Genomic DNA, 23434 nt, shown 5'->3' with positions numbered 1-23434 from the left:
ATTGTAGTTACCGTTTCCCTTGATTAAGATATCCTTTATCTTTTAGCAATGGGGAAATTGGAGGGCCGTTATGAGTGTGAAACCCTATTAATAAGTCGAGAATAATGGTTTATTCAACTATTGTTTAAGTAACTCCAATGAGGGGTTTGCTAACAAGGAAATGCTGACAATATCTCTCTTTTTTATCAATATGAGAATTTGAAATTTTGGAACACATTTTAGCAAACATCATGGGAGTTGTCATCTTTGATTTGCTTTCGCGGGCCACGTAAAATGATGTGGCGGGCCAGATCAGGCCCCCGGGCCTTGAGTTTGACACCCGTGAAATAAAGCATCGAATACAAACAAAACATGTTATTTCAGTTTGTCATCAAATTTTCTCTTGTTTGGTTGTGACCTTGATACTTTTTTAGGGTTTGATGAAACACTAAGAACAAAACAAAAAAGACCATTCACTTTTTTTTCCAGACAATTTCTATTTTTATTGTTTTAGTTTTTAAAATGACATTTCCCATAAAATATTTGGTCGCATCGTCAACATTTCTCTCTTACGTAAGACTATACATCAGCATTATGCCACATTTTACACAAACCTACCGGTACATGAATATTCGCCCATCTATCGGATACAAATCCCCCACTTTTTCATGGCGATTCCTCCAAACCATCGTGTCAAGCCTTGCATCAGGAAGAACATCCCATGCAAGTGACTCATTGGTAACCTCTGAAAGTTGCTTCTTCTTCGAACATGTTGGTCATAAAATGTGTCCTATTTTTAACCACAGTTATACCGCTTACCCGGTAACCTTTTGCTTGGTAGCTGTAACTCATCAGCGCATGTAGTTTTAAACCCTTTTTTGGAGGAACATTTTTGACCCAGTGGGGTGGGTGAAAAACATTTTTTTGATTTATTTGAATTTCCACCACTTCCTTTTTTTTTAAATGCTGAGCGCCCTTGTTAAATGAATGTGTTACTGTAGGCTGTATTAGCTTGGAGCTAGCGTCTGCAATCCTCTGGCGATCGCCGTTTTGTTTGGCTATCGGCATAGTTTTGTGTGCTATTCCCGCAAGTGATGAAATTGGTTTGTCGTGTTGCCATCCGACGTCCGAATTGAGTCTCGGCAAACTTTAACTTGTCCTCTGAGGAAGTCCACACTATGGAGATCGAGTGTTTTGTTGTTTTGTGTGGGGGACCAACTTTGTTTCCCTTTGGCTTCCTGCTATACAAACAAACAGGGAGGCGGGATACCAACCGTGCACTGTGCACTGTGCATGGTCGGGTGCACGTCAGCAGCTCTGAGCCCTGATAGAGCAAAACTGAATATTTATGTGCTCCATAGATGAGTCCATCGCTGTTCACAGTGGGCCCTCCATTTCAAAGCTTTCAGTACTTGGAACAACGTGTCTCCCTGTAAGTGGTCCCTGGACCTACAAGGTTGGAGAATCCCTGTGATGGATAACAGCTACATAACTCGTGGATGTCATACTGGTCTTATCGGCCTCCTCATCTAGAGTGAGCAGAATATGAAGGAGGTGGTGAGGGGGTTGCACAAATATGGCAATGCGTCACTCTCAACGGATCCCATTGTCTCATCCTGGAGGACCGAGTGAGAAGAATATCAAAGAGGACGTTCATATTATCTGATTATTCAACTTTGCCGTGTTGTGCCTGGAAGGCGCGCGCTCGTTCATCTGCGTGGTTTTGTTCCTTTTGCAGCACACTTTCACATCCTCCCGAATTCCATTGCTGACCAGCACGTAGAGCACGGGGTCCACCACGCAGTTCAGGCTAGACAAGGCGAGCGTACACGAGAAGGCGAAGTGCACCCGCTGCTCAAACTCGCAGTAGCTCTCGTGCGGCCGCGTGTAGAACATGAGCGAGCGCGTGAGGAGCAGGATGTGGTACGGCGCGAAGCAAACGGAGAAGATCCCGATCACCCCGAAAGACAGCAGGCGCACCTTTCTCTTGACCTGGGCGCTCAGGCCCGGACTCTGGCCCACCGTCGCCAGCACCCTCCAGTAGCTGACGGCCAGCACCAGCAGGGGGAGCAAGAAGCCGATGCCCACCCGGAGCAGGTTGAACAAGGCCACGGGTTTCTCCATGGGGTAGGTCTCGTAACAGCGGTCGTCTCGGCCGTCGTGGGCGTCGGGGAGGTTGTCGTTGAACAGCACCATGACGTGCAGCACCATGACCACCGCGGAGATGCTGACGCACTGCGCCCAGGCGTAGCACGACGTCCGGTGGGTTTTGGAGCGCAAGGGGTACGTGACCACCAGGCAGCGGTCCACCGAGATGCAGCACAGCAGGTAGATGCTGATGTACATGTTGGAGTAGTAGAAGAAGCCGGCCACGCTGCACGACATGACGCCCAGCTGCCAGTGATGGTTCTGGTGGTAGTAGTTGATCCAGAGGGGCATGGTGAAGATGAAAAGGATGTCGGAGAGCAACAGGCTGAGCAAGAAGATGCCCAGGACGTTTTGCCTGCGCACTTGTTGCAAAATGGGGCCCAGGGTGAGGATGTTGAAGATCAAGCCCAAGATAAAGGCCAGGATGTAGACGCTCATCAGGAGGTCGCTAATGATGCTGTCACCGATCTTGACGCACACTGCCGTCCGGGTTCCCGTACCGGTCGCGTTCATGATTGCTGGGGTGAAAGTAAAAAAAACAAACAAACATAAAACACACAATTAGTCAGAATCACCTGTGATTGGCTGACGAGCAGTTCAGGGTGTACCCGAAGACAGCTGGGATAGATTCCAGCACGCCCCCGACCCCGATTAGAAAATGGATGGATAGCCAGAATCACACAAGGAATGTGAAAAAGCGCTATGAGATGGAAATGCCATTTTATCTGCCACATAAAAAAATGTGTTTTTTAGTAAGGAAAATAGCAATTGATGCTATTGATTTAAAACACACAGCACTGAGATATTTCAATAAAATGTAAATAGTTAATTAAGCAATTGGGGCATCATGATGAATTCATTGCAACTTCTTCTGCTGTGTGTGACTTGGCCTGACACTAATATATTCAAACCAAATAAATAAATAAGTTTTGCACGTTTTTTGTTTTGTTTAGTTTTTTTTGCAGAGGAAAAACATAGTGTGCCTGTTAGTTGTGTTATCTTATATATATATTGCGCGTCGTCCCGCACGCGGTCTGTCCGTCCGTCTGTCCCTTTTTAAAACGTACCTACTTCACCGCGCCGCTGCGCGCCGCCACTGCGCGCCGCCACTGCGCCGCTCAGGCAGTGGCTCACTACGATCGCGCGGGCATCTTAGCGAAAAAATGTTGTCCACCCACAAGCATTGCAATGAAATTGTTAGTTATTTAGTAGAGCTAAACATCTCTTTATTTTCGCGATAAGCAATAAAGATGAACAAAAAGTTGAACCAAGCAACAACACTTTTGTGGGCCGAAGGCCCACCTTAGCAGCCTTCCGCAGGAACTAGCTGATGAGCCACCCGGAGGGCGGCGAACCAGCTAGTGCTGTATAATCCGTCTACATGTGTTGCTGCAGCATTTGTGCTCAAATATCTGTTCCTTAAGGCCATCTATATGACTCGTTAGCCCATCTATGACATTTGCCGTTATGTGTTGAGCGAGTAGACTTTAAGGCAGTCTTTTGTTTGATGTTTAGCTGGCATGAAAAAGGTTTCTCCTCGCACAACTACACTACTTTTGTGACATTTTAAGATACATTGAGTAGGTGATACACATCCGACATGTAAAAAAAGTACACTTATCTCAAACTCTGGGATGAACTGCCAACAAATGGAAAGATTACAGAAAGGCCATAAGAAAAGAAATTCATGGACAAACACATTGGGCCTCAGTACGTGCAATGAGGAAAATGATTGAATTGCTGTAAGTGTGAATTAATCAGGAAGTTAACTAATCAATTTTTAAGTTCCATTGTTTTTTTTATTATACTTTGATCAAGTTCTTTCTTTAAATAAAAAACAAAAAAATATGTAGTGGAATTAACATTTGCTTCTTTTACATTTGATTCCACTGAACTAACGTTCATTTTCTTTCTGACTGCTAGCCTCCATGTTATATTTCCAACTTTGCAGCTGTACTTCAGCTTCGAGTTTTCTGGGAAGACTTTTTGTCTGTTCATTGAGAAGAACATTGACTTGAACCCTGACTAATCTTCTTAATGCTTCTTTACATGAACTCCCAGAGAGCGGCTGCAGCCTCAGTAAATAATATATTCAGAAGCGGGGTGATCATGCAAGTCTTGCTTGAGCAAACACATTAAGCACCGCGCAGCACTAAATGAATCAATCACCGACTTAAGTCGCTTATGAGCATTAGAGATGCACGGTCAGAGAATCATGAAGTAAGGGGAAACTGTTATACAAACTCTACCCAGATGTTAATCTGTGCCACTCCCTGAGCAGGATATTGTAAAGACAAGAATTACGTAATCCAAGATGTCTGCAAGCATAACTGAGTAGCACCAGATACAAGTTTAAGTCATTCGTTCAATACACATGTAACTCATAATTCTACATTTCTCTCAATTGAAATGATCTATACCTATATCTGAGTACTATAATATTGACTGTCTACATGTGTTGCTGCAATGCTTGTGTTCAAATATCCATCGCTGAAATGGTGATAGCAGACACAAAGCTGCTAATTTTATGTTAGCATTAGCCTCCAAATAGAAGAATAAAGGCTTGTTTTAAATACATGTGTGATTCTCTTTTGATAGTAAATTTCAACTGCAAGAGGCAATAAACAGATTGAAGCCTCTTTTGAGAGGAATATTTACTCATTCTATCTGACACTGCCACCGTACAACACTCGCATCTTTTTGCATTGGCAAGTCAAGGCCATCACTCATCTGAAAGATAGATTTCATTTTAAAAAATGGGGTCACTTGTATCTCCAAGGCACGACTATGGGTTTGGCGTTATGGAAAATCAGGTGAGCATGCATCAGGGCATCCTCAACGCAGTAATCTGGGGCCCCTCTTGATTTGGGTCTCGTCAACAAGCCAGTTGTTTCACACAAAGGTGTCCATTTTGTACCTGATCATTTCAACCTCGGGAGTTTTTTTTTGGGGGGGGGCGGGGGGACAATATCGAAACCAAATACAGTTCAGAGCCCACATACTCATGGTTGAGCACTTGCAAATTCACATATTCACAGATTAATTTTTTCAAAATGTAAATTTTTTTGTTTTTATATTTTTGAAGGTTTTTGTTTGTTTGTTTGTTTTCCAGGATTTTTTTCACCCTTTCTTTTTCCCATGGAAAATGTACATCCAATTTATTTGGGGGCGGGAGGGGGGTTCGGGGGGTTTGAATTTTTTTTAATTAACGAATGTATCTATTTATTTTTCACTTGCTGGCCTGGTCCCTTTCCTCCACGAATAGTAGGGGTCGACTGCCGTTAGAGTTAGATGAATTTACGTATGCCTGTTTTGTTAAAAATTGGTTATAAATAAGCTTGTGTTTGGATTAATTGCTACTTATTAGACTGCTTAGTGAGAACATTATTGTTCTTTTTGAATGACTCATGTCTGTAAGACCTGAGAAAAAAAGAGTTTGGGAAGACCAAAAAGGTAAACACAATTGTTCGATGAATAAGTCTTTTTCTTGGGTCATCTTTTTTTTTGGCGGGGAGGGCCGAAGGGAGACCACACTCAATCACAATCGCTAATTAAATTAAAACGACCATGCATGTGTTGGGAATGTGGGACCAAGCTAACGTACCACGAGAGAACCCACACAAGCACTGGTAGAACATCCAAAGTCTCTAAAGGAGGGCTTGAGGCAAGATTTGAAACCAGAACCTTTCAACGGTGAGGCTAAAGTGCGAACAGCTACACACCCATGCTACCCATCAAATTCAAAGAACGAGAAACTCTCCCTTATGGATGTAACCATTTAGTATCACATCTCAATACTCAAGTGTGTACTCCACCCTACTCACTTCCTAGTTCTCCACCAATCACTGGTAGCCACACTGTTTCTAACAGCTTCTGCTAAGCATCAAATCATATCCAACATAGTTTCTTATTCTTAATTTTATTGCTCCTATTTTACTGTAAATATTAATTATGATCCAGATTTTTTTTTAGGCGAGGGTCTCATAAAGGTTATACACAGATCTTACAACATTTCTCGTATTAAATTATGCAAGCCTGCTCCAGATGCATTCAAAAAGCCAGGAAGCATATAATGCCATTAAGGTCCACGCCAGAGATGCTCTCTCCGATCTAAATTCAATAATGGAGAAGCAAGCCATTTGAGTCTGCCCATCGTCAGCAAATGCTAATATAAACCCTTGTGTGGCCACGCGTGCGTGTTCTTGTGTTTGTGTGTGTGTGAGTAAGTGGCTGGAAAGTTTTGTAGACAAATGATGTCTAAAATTATTCCATAGCTGGGTACTCATCCCCTTCAAAGGCCAAAAAAAGGTCACTGTGTAATAACCAATTTCATTTTCTGTCTAAGGATATTTAAAGTGTTAACTGGTGTTCGCGTGCTTTTTTTTCAGTACAGTTAAAGCAGACTCGGCCTGCTTTTCATAACTACTAGCCAATCTTCACTTGATTCCCTGTCCACATGAGCCAACTATGTGTTTGTTCATGTTGTAAACTCAACTAAGCCGCGTTTATTACTCAAGCGTGGCCTGAACAGACCACACTTTTCACCGTTTCTCTCAGGCTTGATTGTACCTCAATCTAAATTTACTTGTGTGGTTATTTGTAGGTTACATCCAGCCGCATTGTGTTTAACGCAAAAGATTTAAGTCGAAGATGCGCAACAAAAATGGAGGCCATAACGGAAGAAAATAAATTAATTAAATGACAAGAAACAAGTCATACTGTTACCAGGTGAAAATAAAATTTGAGGGGATAGAAAGCATTTCACTAGCAAAATCAAAAGTTGCAATTTTACACAAAAAAACTATTGAGAATGAAGTCAAATTATTTCAAACAAAACGTTGTGAATCCTGATAATTGGAGAAAAAAAAACAACTTTACTGAGAGCCAAAAAAATTTAAATAAAAGTGGTAAGGGGCTTACCTACTGATGTGTCTTCACTGTTAAGTCCTGAGGAGTGAAAATTAAAGTCCCAGGGGGTGCGCGAGGACGGGAGTTGGAAGAGGTCCCAGTGTCAAAATCACAAATATACCGCGATTGGAATCGGAGGTAAATAAGCTTTTGTCTCTCATCTCTTTTTGAAAGATGCTTTGAAATGTCAGCGAGGAGTGTGTGGAGGTGAGAATGCTAAAAGAGGGGAGGGCCCATATGCAGAGGAGGGACGTCTGACCTTTTTTTTTTTTTTTGCACGCATGTTTCGAGGAGGAAATACTGCACGAGTGTTGGAGAGGGGGGAGGCTACCAGACTGCAACAGATGTGAGCCACATTTAACTTACGCAGGGAACAGAACATGACATGTGATCACACATTGTGTTTCACACTGACACCTAACTTCCCGTAAATGGGCCTCCGAGTGACCACAACTTTACGACCACTTGCACTTTCTGATGAGATTCAATACAAACGGCCATATTAAAAAAGGCTTTTCCTCTTCAAAGGAAGGCGCAGCTCAAAGCTCAAAATGTTCTCTGGTTCACATTGCTACTTGTATAAAAGGGAAAATATATTTATCCATCCGTTGTCAATAACAATTGTCCACGTTAAGAGTCATGGGTAAGTTGGAGCACATCGTGGAATGTTCCCCCCTGCGATGTTCGTGAATATCATCATTCATCCAGGTCATTTCATTCTCAAGGCATTGAATCGATCGCAACCGGACTGTACCGGTTGTCCGAGTTAGGATGTCAGCGGTTCTAATCAAGCCTTGTTGCATGAACCGATGAAGCCTACTCTGATGAGAGGCAAAACCGTTCAACCCATCATCAGCGTAGGCTTCATCAGTTATCTAAGCTTTAAATTGCTTGACAGGGATAAAAACGTGTTTTCTGAATCTGAATCTCAGGGCACAGTCGTAGCAATAATCACTTTTATACAACTCCTCAATCAAGTGCTAAGAATGAATTCTTCCTCGTTTCAAGCAGCGCTACAAAGTGACATCAAGTTGCGTGACGGCGAGTGTGGAGGAGACCGTACGACAGTTAATTTCATTCTGATGAAGGGGAAACAGCAGTTACACTGACAGCAAATAAAAGAAAGAAAAGGAAAAAAAATGTTTTCAGTTAGGCAGGTGTAAAAACGATTGCTGCTAGCAATGTAGTCATTTTACAATGCGTTTATCGCGTCACACGGTAGTGTTGTGTCTTACGTTTTGAAACTGGAAACGGGTGGGTATATTTTTGACATATGACTCACTGCTTCAGTCGGGACAGCAAGAGTTCAAGGTGAGTGTGCTAAGACTGATTCATAAATCAGGCGGGCAGGGAGGGGGGGGGGGGGGGTCCTCTGTCCCTCCCGTAACCCCTTAGTGATTAAATCCATATGAGGAAAATGTTTCCAATCGCTGTATCGAGCATCTATTAGCAGAGGCATTTATTTGTCTAAATCAGCGGTTCTTAACCTGGGTTCGATCGACCGGTTCGGTGAATCGGTTTCAGGGGGTCGCCTCTGCCATGGAGGTTAAGACACACCCGACTCAACATGTCAATTACCGGTAGTTATTGGCTGGCTGGTTCAAAAACAAAACTTAATAACTTATACTTAAGTCTTGAAATTTTATTTCCTTTTTTTCAGTTTTTTTAGGTCTTAGTAAATTTGTAGAATTTGTAAAAAAAACATTTTTGTTTTTCACTAATGAAGGGTTTGGTGAATGTGCATATAAACTGATTGGGTTCGGTATATCTAACAAGGTTAAGAGCCACTGGTCGAAATATTTGTGCTGCAACTTTTTTATTTTTCCTGAAAGAGGCATCCAATTGGTGGGAGGCGGGGTTTTTTTTTTTTGTGAATTGAAGCATGTCACCTACTACTCTTCAAAACGTCTTTAAGTCCAACATTGTGGGTTTTTTAAAATTAATGATAATTAATTATCACGGTTAAATCAGTTGATGTGATTTAAAAATGTGATTATGCACTGTAAAAATACTTCATATACAAAAATTAACGATTTTTTTTTAAACTCAAATATTGTGTAAAGACATAAAAGAGCTTTTGTGTGTGTGTGTGTGTGTGTGTGCGTGCGTGCGTGCATGTAAGTCAGGTGAGAGCCTTGTGAATTCTTGTGAATTCACAGCTGCCATGGATGTTTACTTGACCATTTTGTGGATCAACTGCAGACTTGCAGTCCTAGAGTGTTCTCATAAACAAAACAAAAAGTCCACATTATGAGCACGGGCTACAGTAGTTGTGGTGTTTGGTATCATGTGAAACGTTTAAATTGGTCTGAAGCAACAGCTTTTTTTTCCTTTGTAGTCTGAAAGAGTTGCTGTTGCTGGAGTCTCTGGAAACTCATTAGGGCTGAGTGGAAGGACAAGCTCGGTCGCTGCCAGGCAAAGCCTTTTAGTGTCTTTAATGGCCAAATGACAGGAAATGGATCCACGGGCACACTGATTGAACAAGAAAGTTTGATTCATTTGTGACCATGCCACACAATTACGGACTCTGCTTTTATAGGACAACTTGTGTGCGTGTTTTGTTTTTAGTTCCACAGGAGAAAGATTCCACATTTGGGAGGTGCCGGGTTATTCGGTTATTACTACTCCCATGAAATATTACTGAACTAAATCACCCATCAGTATAATGAATTCCATTGAAGATAGCTGAACTGAAATTTCATTTGAAAGGAAGCAGCACACTTTCCTTCATCTTGGTTTCTTGAAGTAAAATAGCGAGTGGTTGAAAACGGTGCGGGTACACGACGCAAGAACAGGAAACTGGAACTTTGTGGCCAAACATTCTGACAAATTGTACTCAACGTGTTAGAGAACACATATTTGACATTTACTGGAGCTATAATGACTCACGACTGCAGACGTATGATCATGTTTGATGAGAATGTGCTAAATAGCTTTTGAGTGGCGTTGCTACAGCACGATCAGATGTCAGTAAAACGTATTTAATAAAGCAGCGACACGGTTCACTTCACCAACAGCAAGTTATAACATTGACTCGTTAACATTGAACTCTCTTACCGCTGCTCTATTTCCGTGTTCAACTGCGTCACCCGATCGCCTTAAGTTTGAACTCTGCTAGCAAGGAGCCATTTTGGGGTTGACATATTACCGTAATAACTACACACAAGGTACATCGGATTTTAACCCTTGTAGTCCACCGTTTGCGATAAATACAAAATTATGTCTTTGAATCAAAGGCAAAGGCATTCGGAAAAACACGAGAGAGCTGAAACGTATGGGGGGGGGGGGTCTAAAATGGCCGAAATTTCATGACGTCACCGGCTGATAATTCTCAGGCATTGCAGCAATAATAAAAAAGGATTTGATTCCGTAATCGTCACAGTTTACATATTTTGCACCGTAGAGACCCATTATAAATCATATTTTGGAATGCATCGTAAACCTAATGTGTAAACATGCATTTCACGCGATTTTTACGTCAATCGCTTTGTTTTCGCTTGGACAGACATATGCATGCCACATTGTTGGGTTGCGGTCATTCCAATTGTGCAACTTTTAGGTGGCGCCAGAGGATCGCAAATGAGTTTGCCTTTTTGCAGGAGGCTTCAAACCAATGCATTTTACATGAACACGTCCGGTCAGGATTGTTAGTAGGGCTTCGTTGGGACCTCCAGACACAATTTTTTTTTCCTTTGGCAAAAAATAAAGAATAAAAAATCCCAAACAACTAATAAAAACTATATATGTATGGATAACACAGATGCCTCTGAACATTTTGAGTGTTTGAAAAAAAAAAGAATGTTTGTATAACACAACATACATCATTTCCAAAATTGTAAAACGCGTAACTTAGGGTTTTTTTGTTTCGAAGGACCTAAGGGTTAAGAAAATGGAAGACTTTGAGGTGCGCCTTTTAGTGCGGAAAATACGGTAAGTTGGAACAGGCTAGTGTAGGGCAGAGTCTTAGGTTAGGATTCCGGATAGAATATGTTGACATGTGTCTGGTGGACACGGCTGCAGTGTTTCAGGTCACTGTGGACATATGGGACTATTCAGAGGATATTAATAATTACTTGCGCTAAACACACGCAGCAAAATATTAGATGCACCTGCACGGTCTAATCAAATTTGGCTACTTTGGATCAAAGGTGAATTGTGTACACTTTCTCCATGTGGAATTGAATTGCTGAGATTCACGCAATAAAGGCTTGAGAAGAAAATGTGCCTCATGTAAAGAAGTGCACATTAAAAGAAAGCGTGGGTCACAGGAAAGCACATTTGTAATTCGAGTTTTTTAAGTGGAAAAAGATGAAGGGACCTTGCCATAATGCAGTTGGTGTACTTTGAGTCACTTATTCATAATGTTCTATTATGACTGCTGCTGGGAAAGAACCGAAGGTGAATTTTACTTTTGTTTGACTAATGCTAGATGACCTCTTGGGGGGTGGGGTGGGGGCTCTATCAAGATGGGGAGATTTAACCCTTTCAGGGACAGCGGTTACAACAGTGGACAGATTATCATGTTATCATTATTGGTGCATGAAACGTGAAACACAAAAAGACAGACTCAGTTTATTTTGCTTCATGTTACTAGAATTTAAAATCCTCATTGAGATTTAAAAGGCCTTTTTCTTTTGTCACTAAACTGATTATTACAGGAGATGTTTTACCCATTTGCTCCTCCCGGGTAAGCCACAAAGAGTAATGTTGCTTTTGTTTACTAGATTAGACAGTCAGACCAAAAAATGTGAAAATTGAGACTGTACCTGGCCGCTTAGTATGGATTCGGCTCATTTCCTTTGGATTGAAGCACATCTGGAGAAGGCGCTGAAGGCATAAGAACAAAAGGTGGCAACGCATGGAGGAGACACAAAAAGCAAGTCGACAATGGCGGTCGCCCTCTTGAGTGGCGGCCCAGGAGTGCTCTTACTGCCCAAGAGTGGGCTCAAGTGTGCTAATCACCACATGGGAAACAAACCTTGTTGGTCACCCACACCTAGGAAATGTGTGTAGAATTATTCTGAGGGCAGCTCTCGTATGTGAACTCGTGCATGCCTTGGACATCAGCAGAATTACAATTGTTTGAAAGAAGGATTCAAAACTACTCCTCTTGGCAAAAATGGAACAATCCCATCGCTTGGACATTTATACAAAGAACAATTTCATCCAGTGTCATGTCTGAAAAAAACCTGATTGATGATGCCACCCAGCGATGAACTGATGATTGTCCAACTACGTCTGTCTTTGCTGATCGTGGAATGTAATGTTAGGTCATGAGTTAGGGTTAATTTCGAGTTGATGTTATAGTCTAGATATGCTCTGTTTGTACGAGTTATGCTCAAACTGTGTTTACCCGTGTTGAACAAGCACTGAAAGTTTGAGGGGTTGCTGGAGCCTATTCCAGCTGTCTTCGGGCAGTAGGCGGGGGACACCCTGAACCGGTTGCCAGCTAATCACAGGGCACACAGAGATGAATAACCATCCGCGCTCACACTCACACCTAGGGACAATTTTGGAGTGTTCAATCAGCTTGCCACGTATGTTTTTGGAATGTGGGAGGAATACCCGGAGAAAACCCACGTAGGCCCGGGGGAGAACATGCAAACTCCACACAGGAAGTCCGCAGCCAGGATCGAACTCACAATCTCTGCACTGTGAGGTCGACGCACCAACCACTAGACTACCGGGGCGGCCTGGCCTTTAACTTTTCCATCTAAAATCTAGAAAAGTGATTCAAAACTCAATTATTTTGTTTTTGCTATCGTTTTGGGTTCCGCTCTTTTATTTGGTTTACTGTTTAATGTGATTTATTGTTTTAACCGTCTTTGTTTTTCCATGTCAGGTTATGACTTTAAGAACAGCAATCTGTCTGCAGCTTGTTTCTAAAGTGCTCGATGAATGAATATATAGAATTGAGTTTCTTTCTGTTGGTGTGATTATTATTATTATTATTTTATTTTTTTAGAATACTCAGACATATTAACAACTGGTTTCTTTGTGCACACAATCAGCCTCCTCTGAGCCGAAAGGACATCTTAATGACTCGATACTGAAAAAGTTGTCTGCAGATGTCTGATCCATGAAAGGAAAAAGAGAAGTGCCAAAACATGATACTGTTAAGGTGACCGCGAAGATTATGTTCTTTTCATGTTATTTTGTCAAAACACTTTGCAAGTGGCAGCTGTTTGTGGTAGTGTTTATTTGTCATCTTCCCTTGCATTTGAATGAAAGTGGATTAAAAAAAAAGGACAAAACAAAAAGAGAGTCATTCTCTAGGTTTGTATTGTGCTACAAAGTCTAGCATCATCATCACCATCATCCACTTTTTGTCGAGAAACTGGACACTACACCAACCTCACGGTACACATGCAGAGGACTGTCAAAATAAAAGCAACACTACATTTTACACTGAATCGACATCATTGGATGCTATGCAAACATGCAACCCATCGGCATGGCAGATAATAGATAATCAAGTTACATTCAAAGCACGTATACAAAGAATGCCATTTAAATGGTGAGGGAAAATGGAAAAAAAAAATCACTGCCCGCCTGCTTCCTGGCAGAAACGTTTGAAGTTTCCAAAGAGTGTTATGATTGTGGTTTGTATTAATTACAGGAAGACGTGTTGTCACCCAATCAATACTTCCAGTTGCACAGGAAATGACCACAACACACGCAAATCTTGAGTCACTTCAAAGCGCCTCATCAAGTCATGCAATTGCTATTTTTCACCATTAAGTAGCACCGTGTTTAACGTCATTATAATACACGACCAATCCAAATGTTTCTTTATATGGAGCCAACTGATGGGAAGATATTCTTTTTTTTCTTCTCTATAAGTCAATATCACCATAAGGTGCCTTTGAGGCTTTTGCGTTTCACCAAACAAAACGAGATTTTCTATTGAATCTTCATTTTCAGTCGATGACATGCTGTAAGAAACGCACCCCCGGTCAAGCTTTTCTGCAAGCAGACGATGTACATGCAAACTACAGAAGATGTGAGCCCTTTTGCTAATGTTAGCATGAAATGAGCACATGGTGGACCTTCACTTTGGCTTTGTTCATCCTCCGGGTCAACTCTGATTTGTTCTGCCCATAAAGTGTGAGATGTGTATCAGATTTTATTTCGTGTCTGTGAACGGTACAATTCCGAAAATTCTTTCGCACTTGCAAGTTAGTCGGTTCAGTAACCGATGCAACTCCAGTCTGAATGCTGATTTCGAGCGGATTCGACCGATACGTCATCAAACATCAGAAACTGATAAATATATGGGCAGACTGGTCAGTCTAACCACGAAATCCTTAAACTACCAGAAATGTGGCGCCATATTTGCTTCTGTAAACACACTCCGTTCATATTACAAGTTGCATTTGTTTTTGTAATGTGGTGAATGACTTACAAAATAAGATCGGATTTAACCCCACCCAAAAACCTGAACTGGACTTCATTCATGTGTGACTCAAACTTAGCAACAGGATTCAGGTCACAATTATTTGTAATGTAGTCATGAAATTTCTGAATGGTCTCACTATCAGTTAATATTTCACTACGACAGAGTGGACATGTTAAGCTTTACAACATTCAACGACAATCGTAATACGAAAATTCTGAAACATACGTGGAAATATTTACTGTACAGTAGCCACTGTTTCAGGCTCCATTGCGGAAACACAAATGCCGACTGACTACAAATGGTGCAGCGAGCAGAACAGTGTGTGGGAAATTACAAAAATCACATGCGTCCAATTTGAAGGAAAAAAAAATTAAATGAAGGAAACACATTTTAAGAGATGTATCATTGTACTGGTTAGTGTGCAGATGTTTTGTTATTTTATGAAATCTCAGAGTTTCATTTTCCCGCTACATTTTCATGACAATGGAGTCATTCTGATGAGGTCACCAAAGGCACTTCATCGTGATATTGATCCCATACCAAAATATTACTACTTTTCATTGATTTATTCGGATAACTTTATGAACAAAAGAAAAAAAAAAGTAACACTTCAAAATGATGATTTGAATGAGGCTGCTTGGAGAAAATTGGACTTGACAAATGAAGTGCTGTCATACGGCTGATAACTGTGATGACTGTGTAAACACTATTAGGAGAACAACTTGGTCCTAACACACCTTATGGACCTTCAGAGAATGCTGACCCGCTCAGTGAGGACTTGCACTTCTGTGTCTTCTTTGCCCTCTTCGTCGTCCGAGGCGGGCGCGGGAGGTGGGGCCACGAGGTGAGCGGGGTACGTCAGAGTGTACTGGTGAGCGAACGATTGCCAGCGGCTGTCGTCGCTCTCGTGGGTGATGTAACGCTCACCCAGCTTGGTCTCCAGCTCTCGCAGGTCCAGCCATGTCTGATAGTCCTGAGAGGGACGAGACAACGGAGATTGAGTTTCATTGGAATTTGATCAAAAGTTGAAAAGGGCTTTTAGTGTGTCATGGAGCCAGCACATTCGAGGCCGTCTGAGTGAGGGTGTGTCGATGAGAACTTGAATGACCCGAGACAATCTTTTTCGTCATCGATCATTATTTGCCATTCATCCCAGTCATGATCACATTTTGTAGATTTTAGAATATGTTTATTCATGTATGTTTTGGCAGTAATAACCGTTCAAAGTCAGTAGGGATAGGCTCCAGCTCAGCCGCAGCCTCATGAAGACATGCGGTTTCGAAAATGGAAGGATGGATGATGCAATGTTGTCTGAATAGATCGAAAGAAAAATAAATATTACGAAAAATACTTTATCTTGTGAGCGAAATTAAGTACATTCACACTAACACGACTTTCAGTCATACATTTTTTAAAATCGTAATTAATTCCATGATTTCCATAACTCTCGATCAATCTTAAATTAATTACACCTTTAATATTTGTTTTAAATGTTCATTAAAGTATGTTTTTCGCATTTTCATACCATACCTTATTTTTTCACACTATAAGGCGCTTCGGACTGTAAGGCACACCTTCAACGAATGGACTGTTTAAAAACAGTTTTTCATGTCTAGGGCGCACTGCATTATAAGGTGCATAGAATAGTAGCTACAATAGTGGCTCTGGTTGCATTATGTATCCACTAGATGGAGCTACAATACAATGCATTCATTCATTCATCTTCAGAGCCGCTTGATCCTCACGAGGGTCGCGGGGGGTGCTGGAGCCTATCCCAGCTGTCTTCGGGCAGTAGGCGGGGGACACCCTGAATCGGTTGACAGCCAATCGCAGGGCACAAAGAAACGAACAACCATCCGCACTCACACTCACACCTAGGGACAATTTAGAGCGTCCAATGCAATACAGCTTTATTTACATAGAGCTTTCAAAACTGCTGCAGCTATAAGGCGCTTTAGAGAACATTTAAAATAGTACATCCAAGAAATCAAAATATTGATCCATATACTGTATATAAGCATCAGATTATAAGGCACATTGTCGGCTTTTGATTGGGGCGTAGGATCGGAGCATTTTTACCTGTAAGTAAGCATGGCTGAGACTCTTGTCGACGCTGTAGCGCTTCCTCATCTTGACTTGCAGCAGGTTGTTGATCAAATCAATGGCTGGAAACCAAAGGGATAATATAAACAAAGCTCACACAACAACAACAACAAAACCCTCCTCCCCCCACAGCTGTTTCTACCATCGCAGGAGATCTGTTTCCATGGGTTGGAAGGATACATGAAGGCAGCGTTGTGTATCTGGTCATTGATATCTTCATCCTCATTAAAAGGGAACGTCCCGCTAAGGCTGACGTACATGATGACGCCAACAGACCACATGTCCAGTGAGCGGTTGTAGCCCTGGTTCAAAAGGACCTCCGGGGCGAGGTAGGCCGGCGTGCCGACCACCGAGCGACGGAACGACTTCTCCCCTATGATTCGGGCAAAGCCAAAATCACACAGTTTTACCTGAGAGGAGAAATAGGGCAGGAACACTTTAGTAACAGTGTATACACTCCAGTTTCACGAAAACTATATATACATTCCAAAATACAAATACATCATTACATACAGGAAATAAACATAGAAACATATCAATAGCATAATACTTTTATTCATAATAATATACACAGCATATTACTTATTCAGTCTAAAAAACACTGTTCATCCAAACAATGGCTAGCCAGATTATATCATTTTTTTAAAATATTATCGAACATAATTGTAAAGTGCCACACCTGTTGTTGAGTTGTTTTTAGTTAAAGACAAATTATATGTATATATTGCATTGTTCTGCCTGCCACTATGTCACTTGCATCGATAAAACGGGCAAAGAAGCATCATTTGCTGTGAACAAACAAACATTTTCAGTCCAATTACGGTAAGTGAAATTTCAACATTTCCCGCAGTGGTTGAGGATAACCAACTTTCTTGTAACATGTCCATGAATTACGAAAAATACATTTGCAGCCCGCCCCCGCCCCCGCCCCCCAAAAAAAACTCATTCAGAAAAGAAATTCATTTAGTTTGATGAATGTTTTTGCGACTTGTTTTCCTACCTGGGGAAAAGGATCAGCAGAGGCAAGCAGCACATTCTCAGGTTTGAGATCACAGTGAACGATGTTCTTAAAGTGCAGGTGTCGCAAGGCTGCAAGAATCTACATGCACGCACGCACGCACACGCAAAGGAGGTCACACAGAAACACATTTTCAAATGTCATCGTGTCTGACACCATAAGAGCAAAACCACAAGCAGCACGCACACAAGCATATAATGACATCAATTCCGTGTATGCCGGCGCTCATGCACACCTGAGTGATGAGAAATTTGGTGAGCCTCTCAGGCAGTCGCCCTTTCTCGCTGGAAAGGATCATCTCGAGCATGTCGCCATGGAGCTTCTCCATGACAACAAACACCTTTTCCGGGGTCTCGAACATACACTCCAGATTTACGATGCCCAAGTGGCGCAAACTCTGAAAAGAGATTCCAATTATGTTTTTAGTGATTTAGAAGGCACCAGGCAAGGCTAAGCAAGCCTGAGATGCACATTGCACTGAAGAGGGAGAATATAAATCTTGGCAAAGAGGACAGATAAGTGACAACAATCAAGGGGAAGATAATGACTGCTAAACTTCAGGGGATGACAGTTATTGATTCTAAACACATTTTTAATGGAGAGATATCAGCCTTTGTCGCCCCCATCTGGTCATATATGAGCAGTGTTTAACATTACAAAAAAAAGTGTTTTTTTTTTAAATCAAAGCATTTTGCCTATGTTGTGTCTAAAACAAAGATCAGAACATCAGTTCTAATGTTTACGTGACCAGAGTAAATGCATGTTCATTCCAAGAGCTGATAAAATTGAGATGATGCCATGCCAAACAGTTAGTATGCATTTCAATTACATTTTGAACATATTTTGTGTACACATTTGCTTTTACCTCATTTATAAATGACTGGGCCATCAGTCAAACACAGCCGTTGAGCACTAAATTTGCCCATCCCTGCATCATAGATAACACCCTAACTGACTCTTAAGTAATGGTAAAGTTGAATTTGGCTTTCACTTCTGTTTATACTCATAATTGGTGAACAGAAGCATTGATAAGAACATCAATCAAACTGGCACAACACAACAACAAAGATTCTATTGTGTTTTGAAGCAGTGCAGCTTGCGTTTACCTGTAGAATGGCAACCTCGTTCCTCAACTGACTCTCCTGCTTAGTTGGGAAGCGGAGCTTATCAATAACTTTGACGGCCACGTCCCTCCCAGTCTTCCGGTGTTTACCTGATAGAAGAAATTTGGCAGTTAGGACTGTACCTATTTCAGCTAGCAAACAGATGGTATGTTGCACATAGAGCATATTTGACAATAAAAGCTAACTTGACTTGATAGGGTATGAGGTGTGTATTTGCTTGGTTATTTTACACAATCATCCTGGACTTTTTTTTTTTTTTTTTTTTTAAACGTGAAAGCTCATGTCAAGGGTCATACCTCCATACACAACTCCAAATTGTCCAGAACCCAGAACTTCATCTGCAAATATCTGGTACACTGTTCCAATGTCCTGCAGGAAGGCACATTAAAAGCATTAACAACCATATATGGTAGGTGATTATTCATATGAGTCTTTGCCACCCCGAGAGAATAATGACATTTGTGGACAAAAAAAAAATAACTTACCACATTCTCTTGAATTTGACTGTTGGATACAGAAATGCTAACGGAGGCTTGTCCTAAAGAGGAAATGTGCATGTTATGTGACGTACATGTGGGGGAAAAAAACACCCAAAACTTTGAGAAGGGGGAATTCTGATATACCTTTACAGTATTAGCAGTATGCTAATATACAATACAGGGTGTCTCTAAAAGTCATTATACACTTCACCTTTTCTATTTCGTTTCAGGTGTCATTCAGACTGACATGAGGCTTTGCAATTTTTGTAATCATATGATTCCTTTGCTAATGTCTCGGCAATTGACACTGAGGCAGCACTGCAAACTTGCCAGGTGGGATGACGTTTTTCTGTTCCCGGCTGCAGTTCAGTGCCAGTTTGAGAAGCTTATTGGATTTCACACTGCTCCGACTTAGGATATGCACAGCAAGTTTCTCAAAACAAGATCAGTTTTTTAAAAACCACCCAGGAGATGCCAATGGAACTCCGCATCTACAAAGGTTTGATTTGGTAGATGCTTCAGAGAGTTATAAAGCCTTATCTGTACCGACTTCAAGGTGTTGAACATTCGCTTCTGCTTGAGCACTTTGATCAAAATTATGTCGGGGGGTGAGGGGGGGGGGGATAATTTCTTGAGAAACTTGTCATGGATAGGACAAACTGTGCTATTATTGTGTGTTGTGTGCAGTGTGACGGCCATAAAGCTGTTCAAAGTGGCGCTGAACAGCAAGCAGTAGGGGACAGAAAGACATTGCAAGGCTTATAAATACTGCAACACGTACGCTGTCAAATATCACATGTAAGAATGATACCTGAATTGAAATCAAATAAGAAGAAGTGCAATGTAGAGTGACTTTTAGGAGATCCTGTATTACTGTATATGCAGGTTCCAAGTGTAAATACACATACAGTATTTGCCAAACTCAGCAACAACCAAATCTTTTCTTGACAAAACTACCTCAGCGGAGGCGTGACTCACTGTGAGTGGTGTTTCCCTCCGCTGGAGGGGCATCCTGGAAGATGACCGGCATGAGGGCCTGACGGATGGCGCTCTCCCACGCCTTGGCCATCTCACGCCCAATGCCACTGTTGGGTGCCACTTGGCTAGGGGATGGAGGTGGCTGGGGGAGGGCATGCTGAGGGGACAGGGGGGCAGGGGTGTTGGAGTCCTCCCCCACAAAGTAGCACATGGCGCCAGTGATGATCTCGAAGCAATGCGCGTTTGTACCGGAGGGCACCAAGGTGAAGTTGCCGGCAGGTCGCACCTCCAGGATTTCAGATAGAGGGATCTCCTACATGGAAGATCCAGGATGACACAAAATAATGGTGGTGTACAAGAATTGTGAGGTTCTACAATGCAATTGAGCAATCTGGACTTACCTTGTAGTATTTGTTTGAGGTGTTGTTCTGGAAAAGGATGATGCACTTACAGTCCAGACGCCAGTAGTGTCTCTTTCTCTGTTAGGGTAGCGCACCAAGAGGATATGTCAGGGGAGGAGTGAGAAAGTTTGACACTTGACGTCTAGGAGGAAGAGAAGAAGAAGAATGGCCAGGTGATAGGAAGGCTAAGAGGTGGAGAAATTAAGAGTGACAAGAAAGAAGAAAAAAAGAGAGCCATGACTGACCAAGCTAAGTTAGCGTTGCAGCAAGATAGAAATAAAAATACTCCAAGTAAAAACTAGAATGAGAAATCCAGTGCAAACACGTTCATAGATAGACCCCCCCCCCCCCCCCCCCCCTCAGGCCCCTCACTGTGTATGTCTAGATTTTGTTTTCAGGAGGCATGAAAGATATGTCGTAGATATTAGTTGTGTGTTTTTTGGCACAGTCGTGCTAACCACAAAAAAAAAAAAAGCAAACAAACGTTGGCAGAGATAATAGGACTAGAAAGACCAGGAAGCGAGAGGAAAGGACAAAAAGGGAACCACATAACAGATCATTTTTTAAAGGTAAAAAGGTACCAGTGTGTCCTTATTGCTGTAGTGAACCATCCAGCCCTCCTTGATAGCTGTGCTGGATCGACGAGTTGTTTGCCTCACTGACTGGACCACCCTCATGAGTGGAATGTAAACACTGGGAAGAAGCATCGAATGCAGGTGTTCATTTGAATATGAAGTTAGGCTCAATGTGGGAAATGTTTTATGTTCTCTTTGAATACCTCTGGTCTGCACTGACTCCACCCTGGTTGCTCACGGGAGAAAAGGAGCCTGGGATGCTGCAAGACTCGTCCGAGTCATCCATAGATGATTTGTCTGAGGCGTCGTAGTCGCTGGTGTAGTCCATGGGTACTTCAGGGTCAGCAGTGGGACTCAACATGTCTGGCAACATTAAAAACGGAAAGCGGAGTTGAATGCAAATGTGTTCTATAAAAGCCTGATTTTTTTTTTTTTATTTATTTGGATGACAACCAATCAGCACGCATGCATGCAGACTTAGGGCTGTTATTTCTGGTTTCTGAGAAGATAATGAGATTTGTGGGCTCCTGTCCAAATTTGTTCATGATGGTTATTAATTTGTACAAGCATGCAAATGTGACTGTTTTACTAGCTCGAGCAAGGTTAGCATTCTAGCAAAGCAGATATTACGTCTCCGTGTTCACCTACCTCCGATGGTTTCACCAAGACAGTCATTAGGAACTTTGTATGCACACCGTTTATGGCAGTTGAACTTGCAGTCTGAGAACAATAGGCCAAAAAAAATAAGATTGATTTCATACTGAGAGCTGCTGGTATAAAACATTTTTAAAATCAATTAGTCTATTGCTTATTCCATCGGTTAATTGGATACAAATTATTTTTGCATGATTAAATAAAACGTGCATGTGAGGAACGGGTATTTTTGTCCCCTCGGGGCTGCCATCCCCCTATGGTCCACACTATCATAGCATAGCTGTGCCTTTGAGTGTGTGTGGCTTTAAAAGGTGGGAGATGGGGGGCTGCGCTGGTGAGTAACGCAGGAGTCAGCAAAGAGCTGAGCAGATAACTAGCTTTTATAGCCAACCTGCAGGACATAAATGTTTATGTTGAATTTGGTTTGTATTATTTTATGTTTGTTGAACACATGGCACCAACGGATGTGTCTATTCCTTGACCATTTGCGGGCGCATTACAATATGTTCCAACTAACAGTGGAAGACTATACAGTATTAAATTAGTGACATCTTTATATTATGTTGCTGTTGTGGTACAGTAGGTAGTTCTGCTTCTCAGTAAACACACTGCACTTTGTCTATTGAAGTTTGAAATATCCCAAACTTTGGACATTGCCTTGTCTTTTATGCCCTCTTTCCTGCTAGATATCCATCATTGTGCCACGTTTATACACATAGAGTAGTGGGTGAATACGAAATAACATTAGAAAGTGCGGAAAAACAATCACTACAAAGCTTCGTGGCAGAAATTTTGCTCTGACTTTTTTTCCCGGAATTGGATTATTTAATTAATTGTTTCAGCCCTAAATATAGTGTGACATGTATGTGTGTGTGTATATACTATTGTATTTGCACTCACCTTTGCACTGCAGGCCCTGCCTAAAGATCCCCCGAAGGAGCCGCTTGCAGTACTGGCACACTGTCGGACGCGTGTACGAGTGGACGGCGAAGGTGTGTGGCACTTTCACCTTGCTCATCAGGATCTTGTCCAATTGCACGGGTCGGCCCGTGTAAAAGCGCCGGGCCTCACTCGGGGTCCGAGGCTATTGTAAAAAGGGAGGAAAGAAGGGGTTTGAGGCTGTGTATGTATGCGTGTGTGTGTACGTATTTCTTTACATGAAGAGACTCGGCTACAAAGCACATACTTTATACATCATAAACATTCATCTTCTTCTGTACTTTAGCTGTTGTATGCATCACTTGGTGTTCAATCCATAATTATTTTTATGTTTTAACATTAACAGTGAGAATCCGTCCCAGTTCCACAATGAGCTTTGGAGTTTGAATCTCGGCTCCTGTCCTTCTATGGGGTTTGCATTTGTCTCCACGCAATTTCAAGGTTTTTCTCAGGCGTCCTCACCTATCCCCAAAACATGCATCGTAGGTTCACTGAAGACTCTGAATCAGAGCTTGGAAAAGTTATGTGCTGAAGGACCAGAACTGACTTTTAAAAGAGACAAATGGCCCAGGTCAGGTGATGAGCTTTAAAAAAACAAAAAATAAATAAATTTGACAATATTTTGCTTTAATAATAATAATAATAATGATAATCATAGTTCTTTTTCATGTACAAAAATTATTATTGTAAATTATGTAATTAAACTTAGATTTATGTAAAACTCTTAGA

The 23434-nt window shown here is 41.7% G+C and overlaps 2 protein-coding genes across 5 annotated transcripts in view; both read right to left on the bottom strand.

Annotated features, from left to right (window-relative positions):
- Positions 1–63: 63 nt before the first annotated feature.
- On the bottom strand, positions 64–13168 carry gpr184 (G protein-coupled receptor 184). 3 transcript variants are annotated; one of them, XM_052079281.1, is made up of 2 exons: positions 11802–13168; positions 64–2645 (listed from the first exon to the last, which is right to left on the bottom strand). In XM_052079281.1, exons 1-2 carry the CDS (start codon positions 11893–11895, stop codon positions 1633–1635), a joined length of 1107 nt encoding a protein of 368 aa, XP_051935241.1. In that variant the 5' UTR covers positions 11896–13168; the 3' UTR covers positions 64–1632. The 3 variants fall into 3 exon arrangements, with proteins under 3 accessions (XP_051935241.1, XP_051935239.1, XP_051935240.1); XM_052079279.1 differs by lacking the exon at positions 11802–13168 and adding an exon at positions 7048–9895; XM_052079280.1 differs by lacking the exon at positions 11802–13168 and adding an exon at positions 2736–3068.
- Positions 13169–13299: 131 nt separating this feature from the next.
- The window catches only part of prkd2 (protein kinase D2), a 29502-nt gene continuing 19367 nt past the window's right edge, over positions 13300–23434 (bottom strand). For both annotated transcript variants that reach the window (XM_052079181.1, XM_052079179.1), the window contains exons 5-18: positions 22667–22850; positions 21761–21832; positions 21316–21475; positions 21119–21230; positions 20538–20615; positions 20137–20449; positions 19165–19217; positions 18976–19048; positions 18662–18768; positions 17791–17952; positions 17538–17636; positions 16680–16947; positions 16514–16599; positions 13300–15407 (exon numbers count right to left, since the gene is read on the bottom strand). In XM_052079181.1, coding sequence (XP_051935141.1) covers positions 15183–15407; positions 16514–16599; positions 16680–16947; positions 17538–17636; positions 17791–17952; positions 18662–18768; positions 18976–19048; positions 19165–19217; positions 20137–20449; positions 20538–20615; positions 21119–21230; positions 21316–21475; positions 21761–21832; positions 22667–22850 — 1992 coding nt within the window. In that variant the 3' untranslated portion in view covers positions 13300–15182. The remainder of the gene's footprint in view (positions 15408–16513; positions 16600–16679; positions 16948–17537; positions 17637–17790; positions 17953–18661; positions 18769–18975; positions 19049–19164; positions 19218–20136; positions 20450–20537; positions 20616–21118; positions 21231–21315; positions 21476–21760; positions 21833–22666; positions 22851–23434) is intronic.

This window comes from Hippocampus zosterae, chromosome 10 (genome assembly GCF_025434085.1).
Source record: "Hippocampus zosterae strain Florida chromosome 10, ASM2543408v3, whole genome shotgun sequence".
Classification (NCBI taxonomy): domain Eukaryota; kingdom Metazoa; phylum Chordata; class Actinopteri; order Syngnathiformes; family Syngnathidae; genus Hippocampus; species Hippocampus zosterae.
The sequence above is the reverse complement of the archived record's forward strand: the minus strand, read 5'-3'. Positions and strand labels throughout refer to the sequence as shown.

What these genes read in the sequence shown, in the direction of transcription:
- gpr184 (XM_052079281.1), bottom strand. Translation starts at nt 11,895, where the DNA reads ATGCGTTGCCACCTTTTGTTCTTATGCCTTCAGCGCCTTCTCCAGATG. An exon ending in AATCCATACTAAGCGGCCAG is followed by an intron (nt 2,646 to 11,801) that starts GTACAGTCTCAA and finishes CTTTCACCCCAG; the next exon opens with CAATCATGAACGCGACCGGT.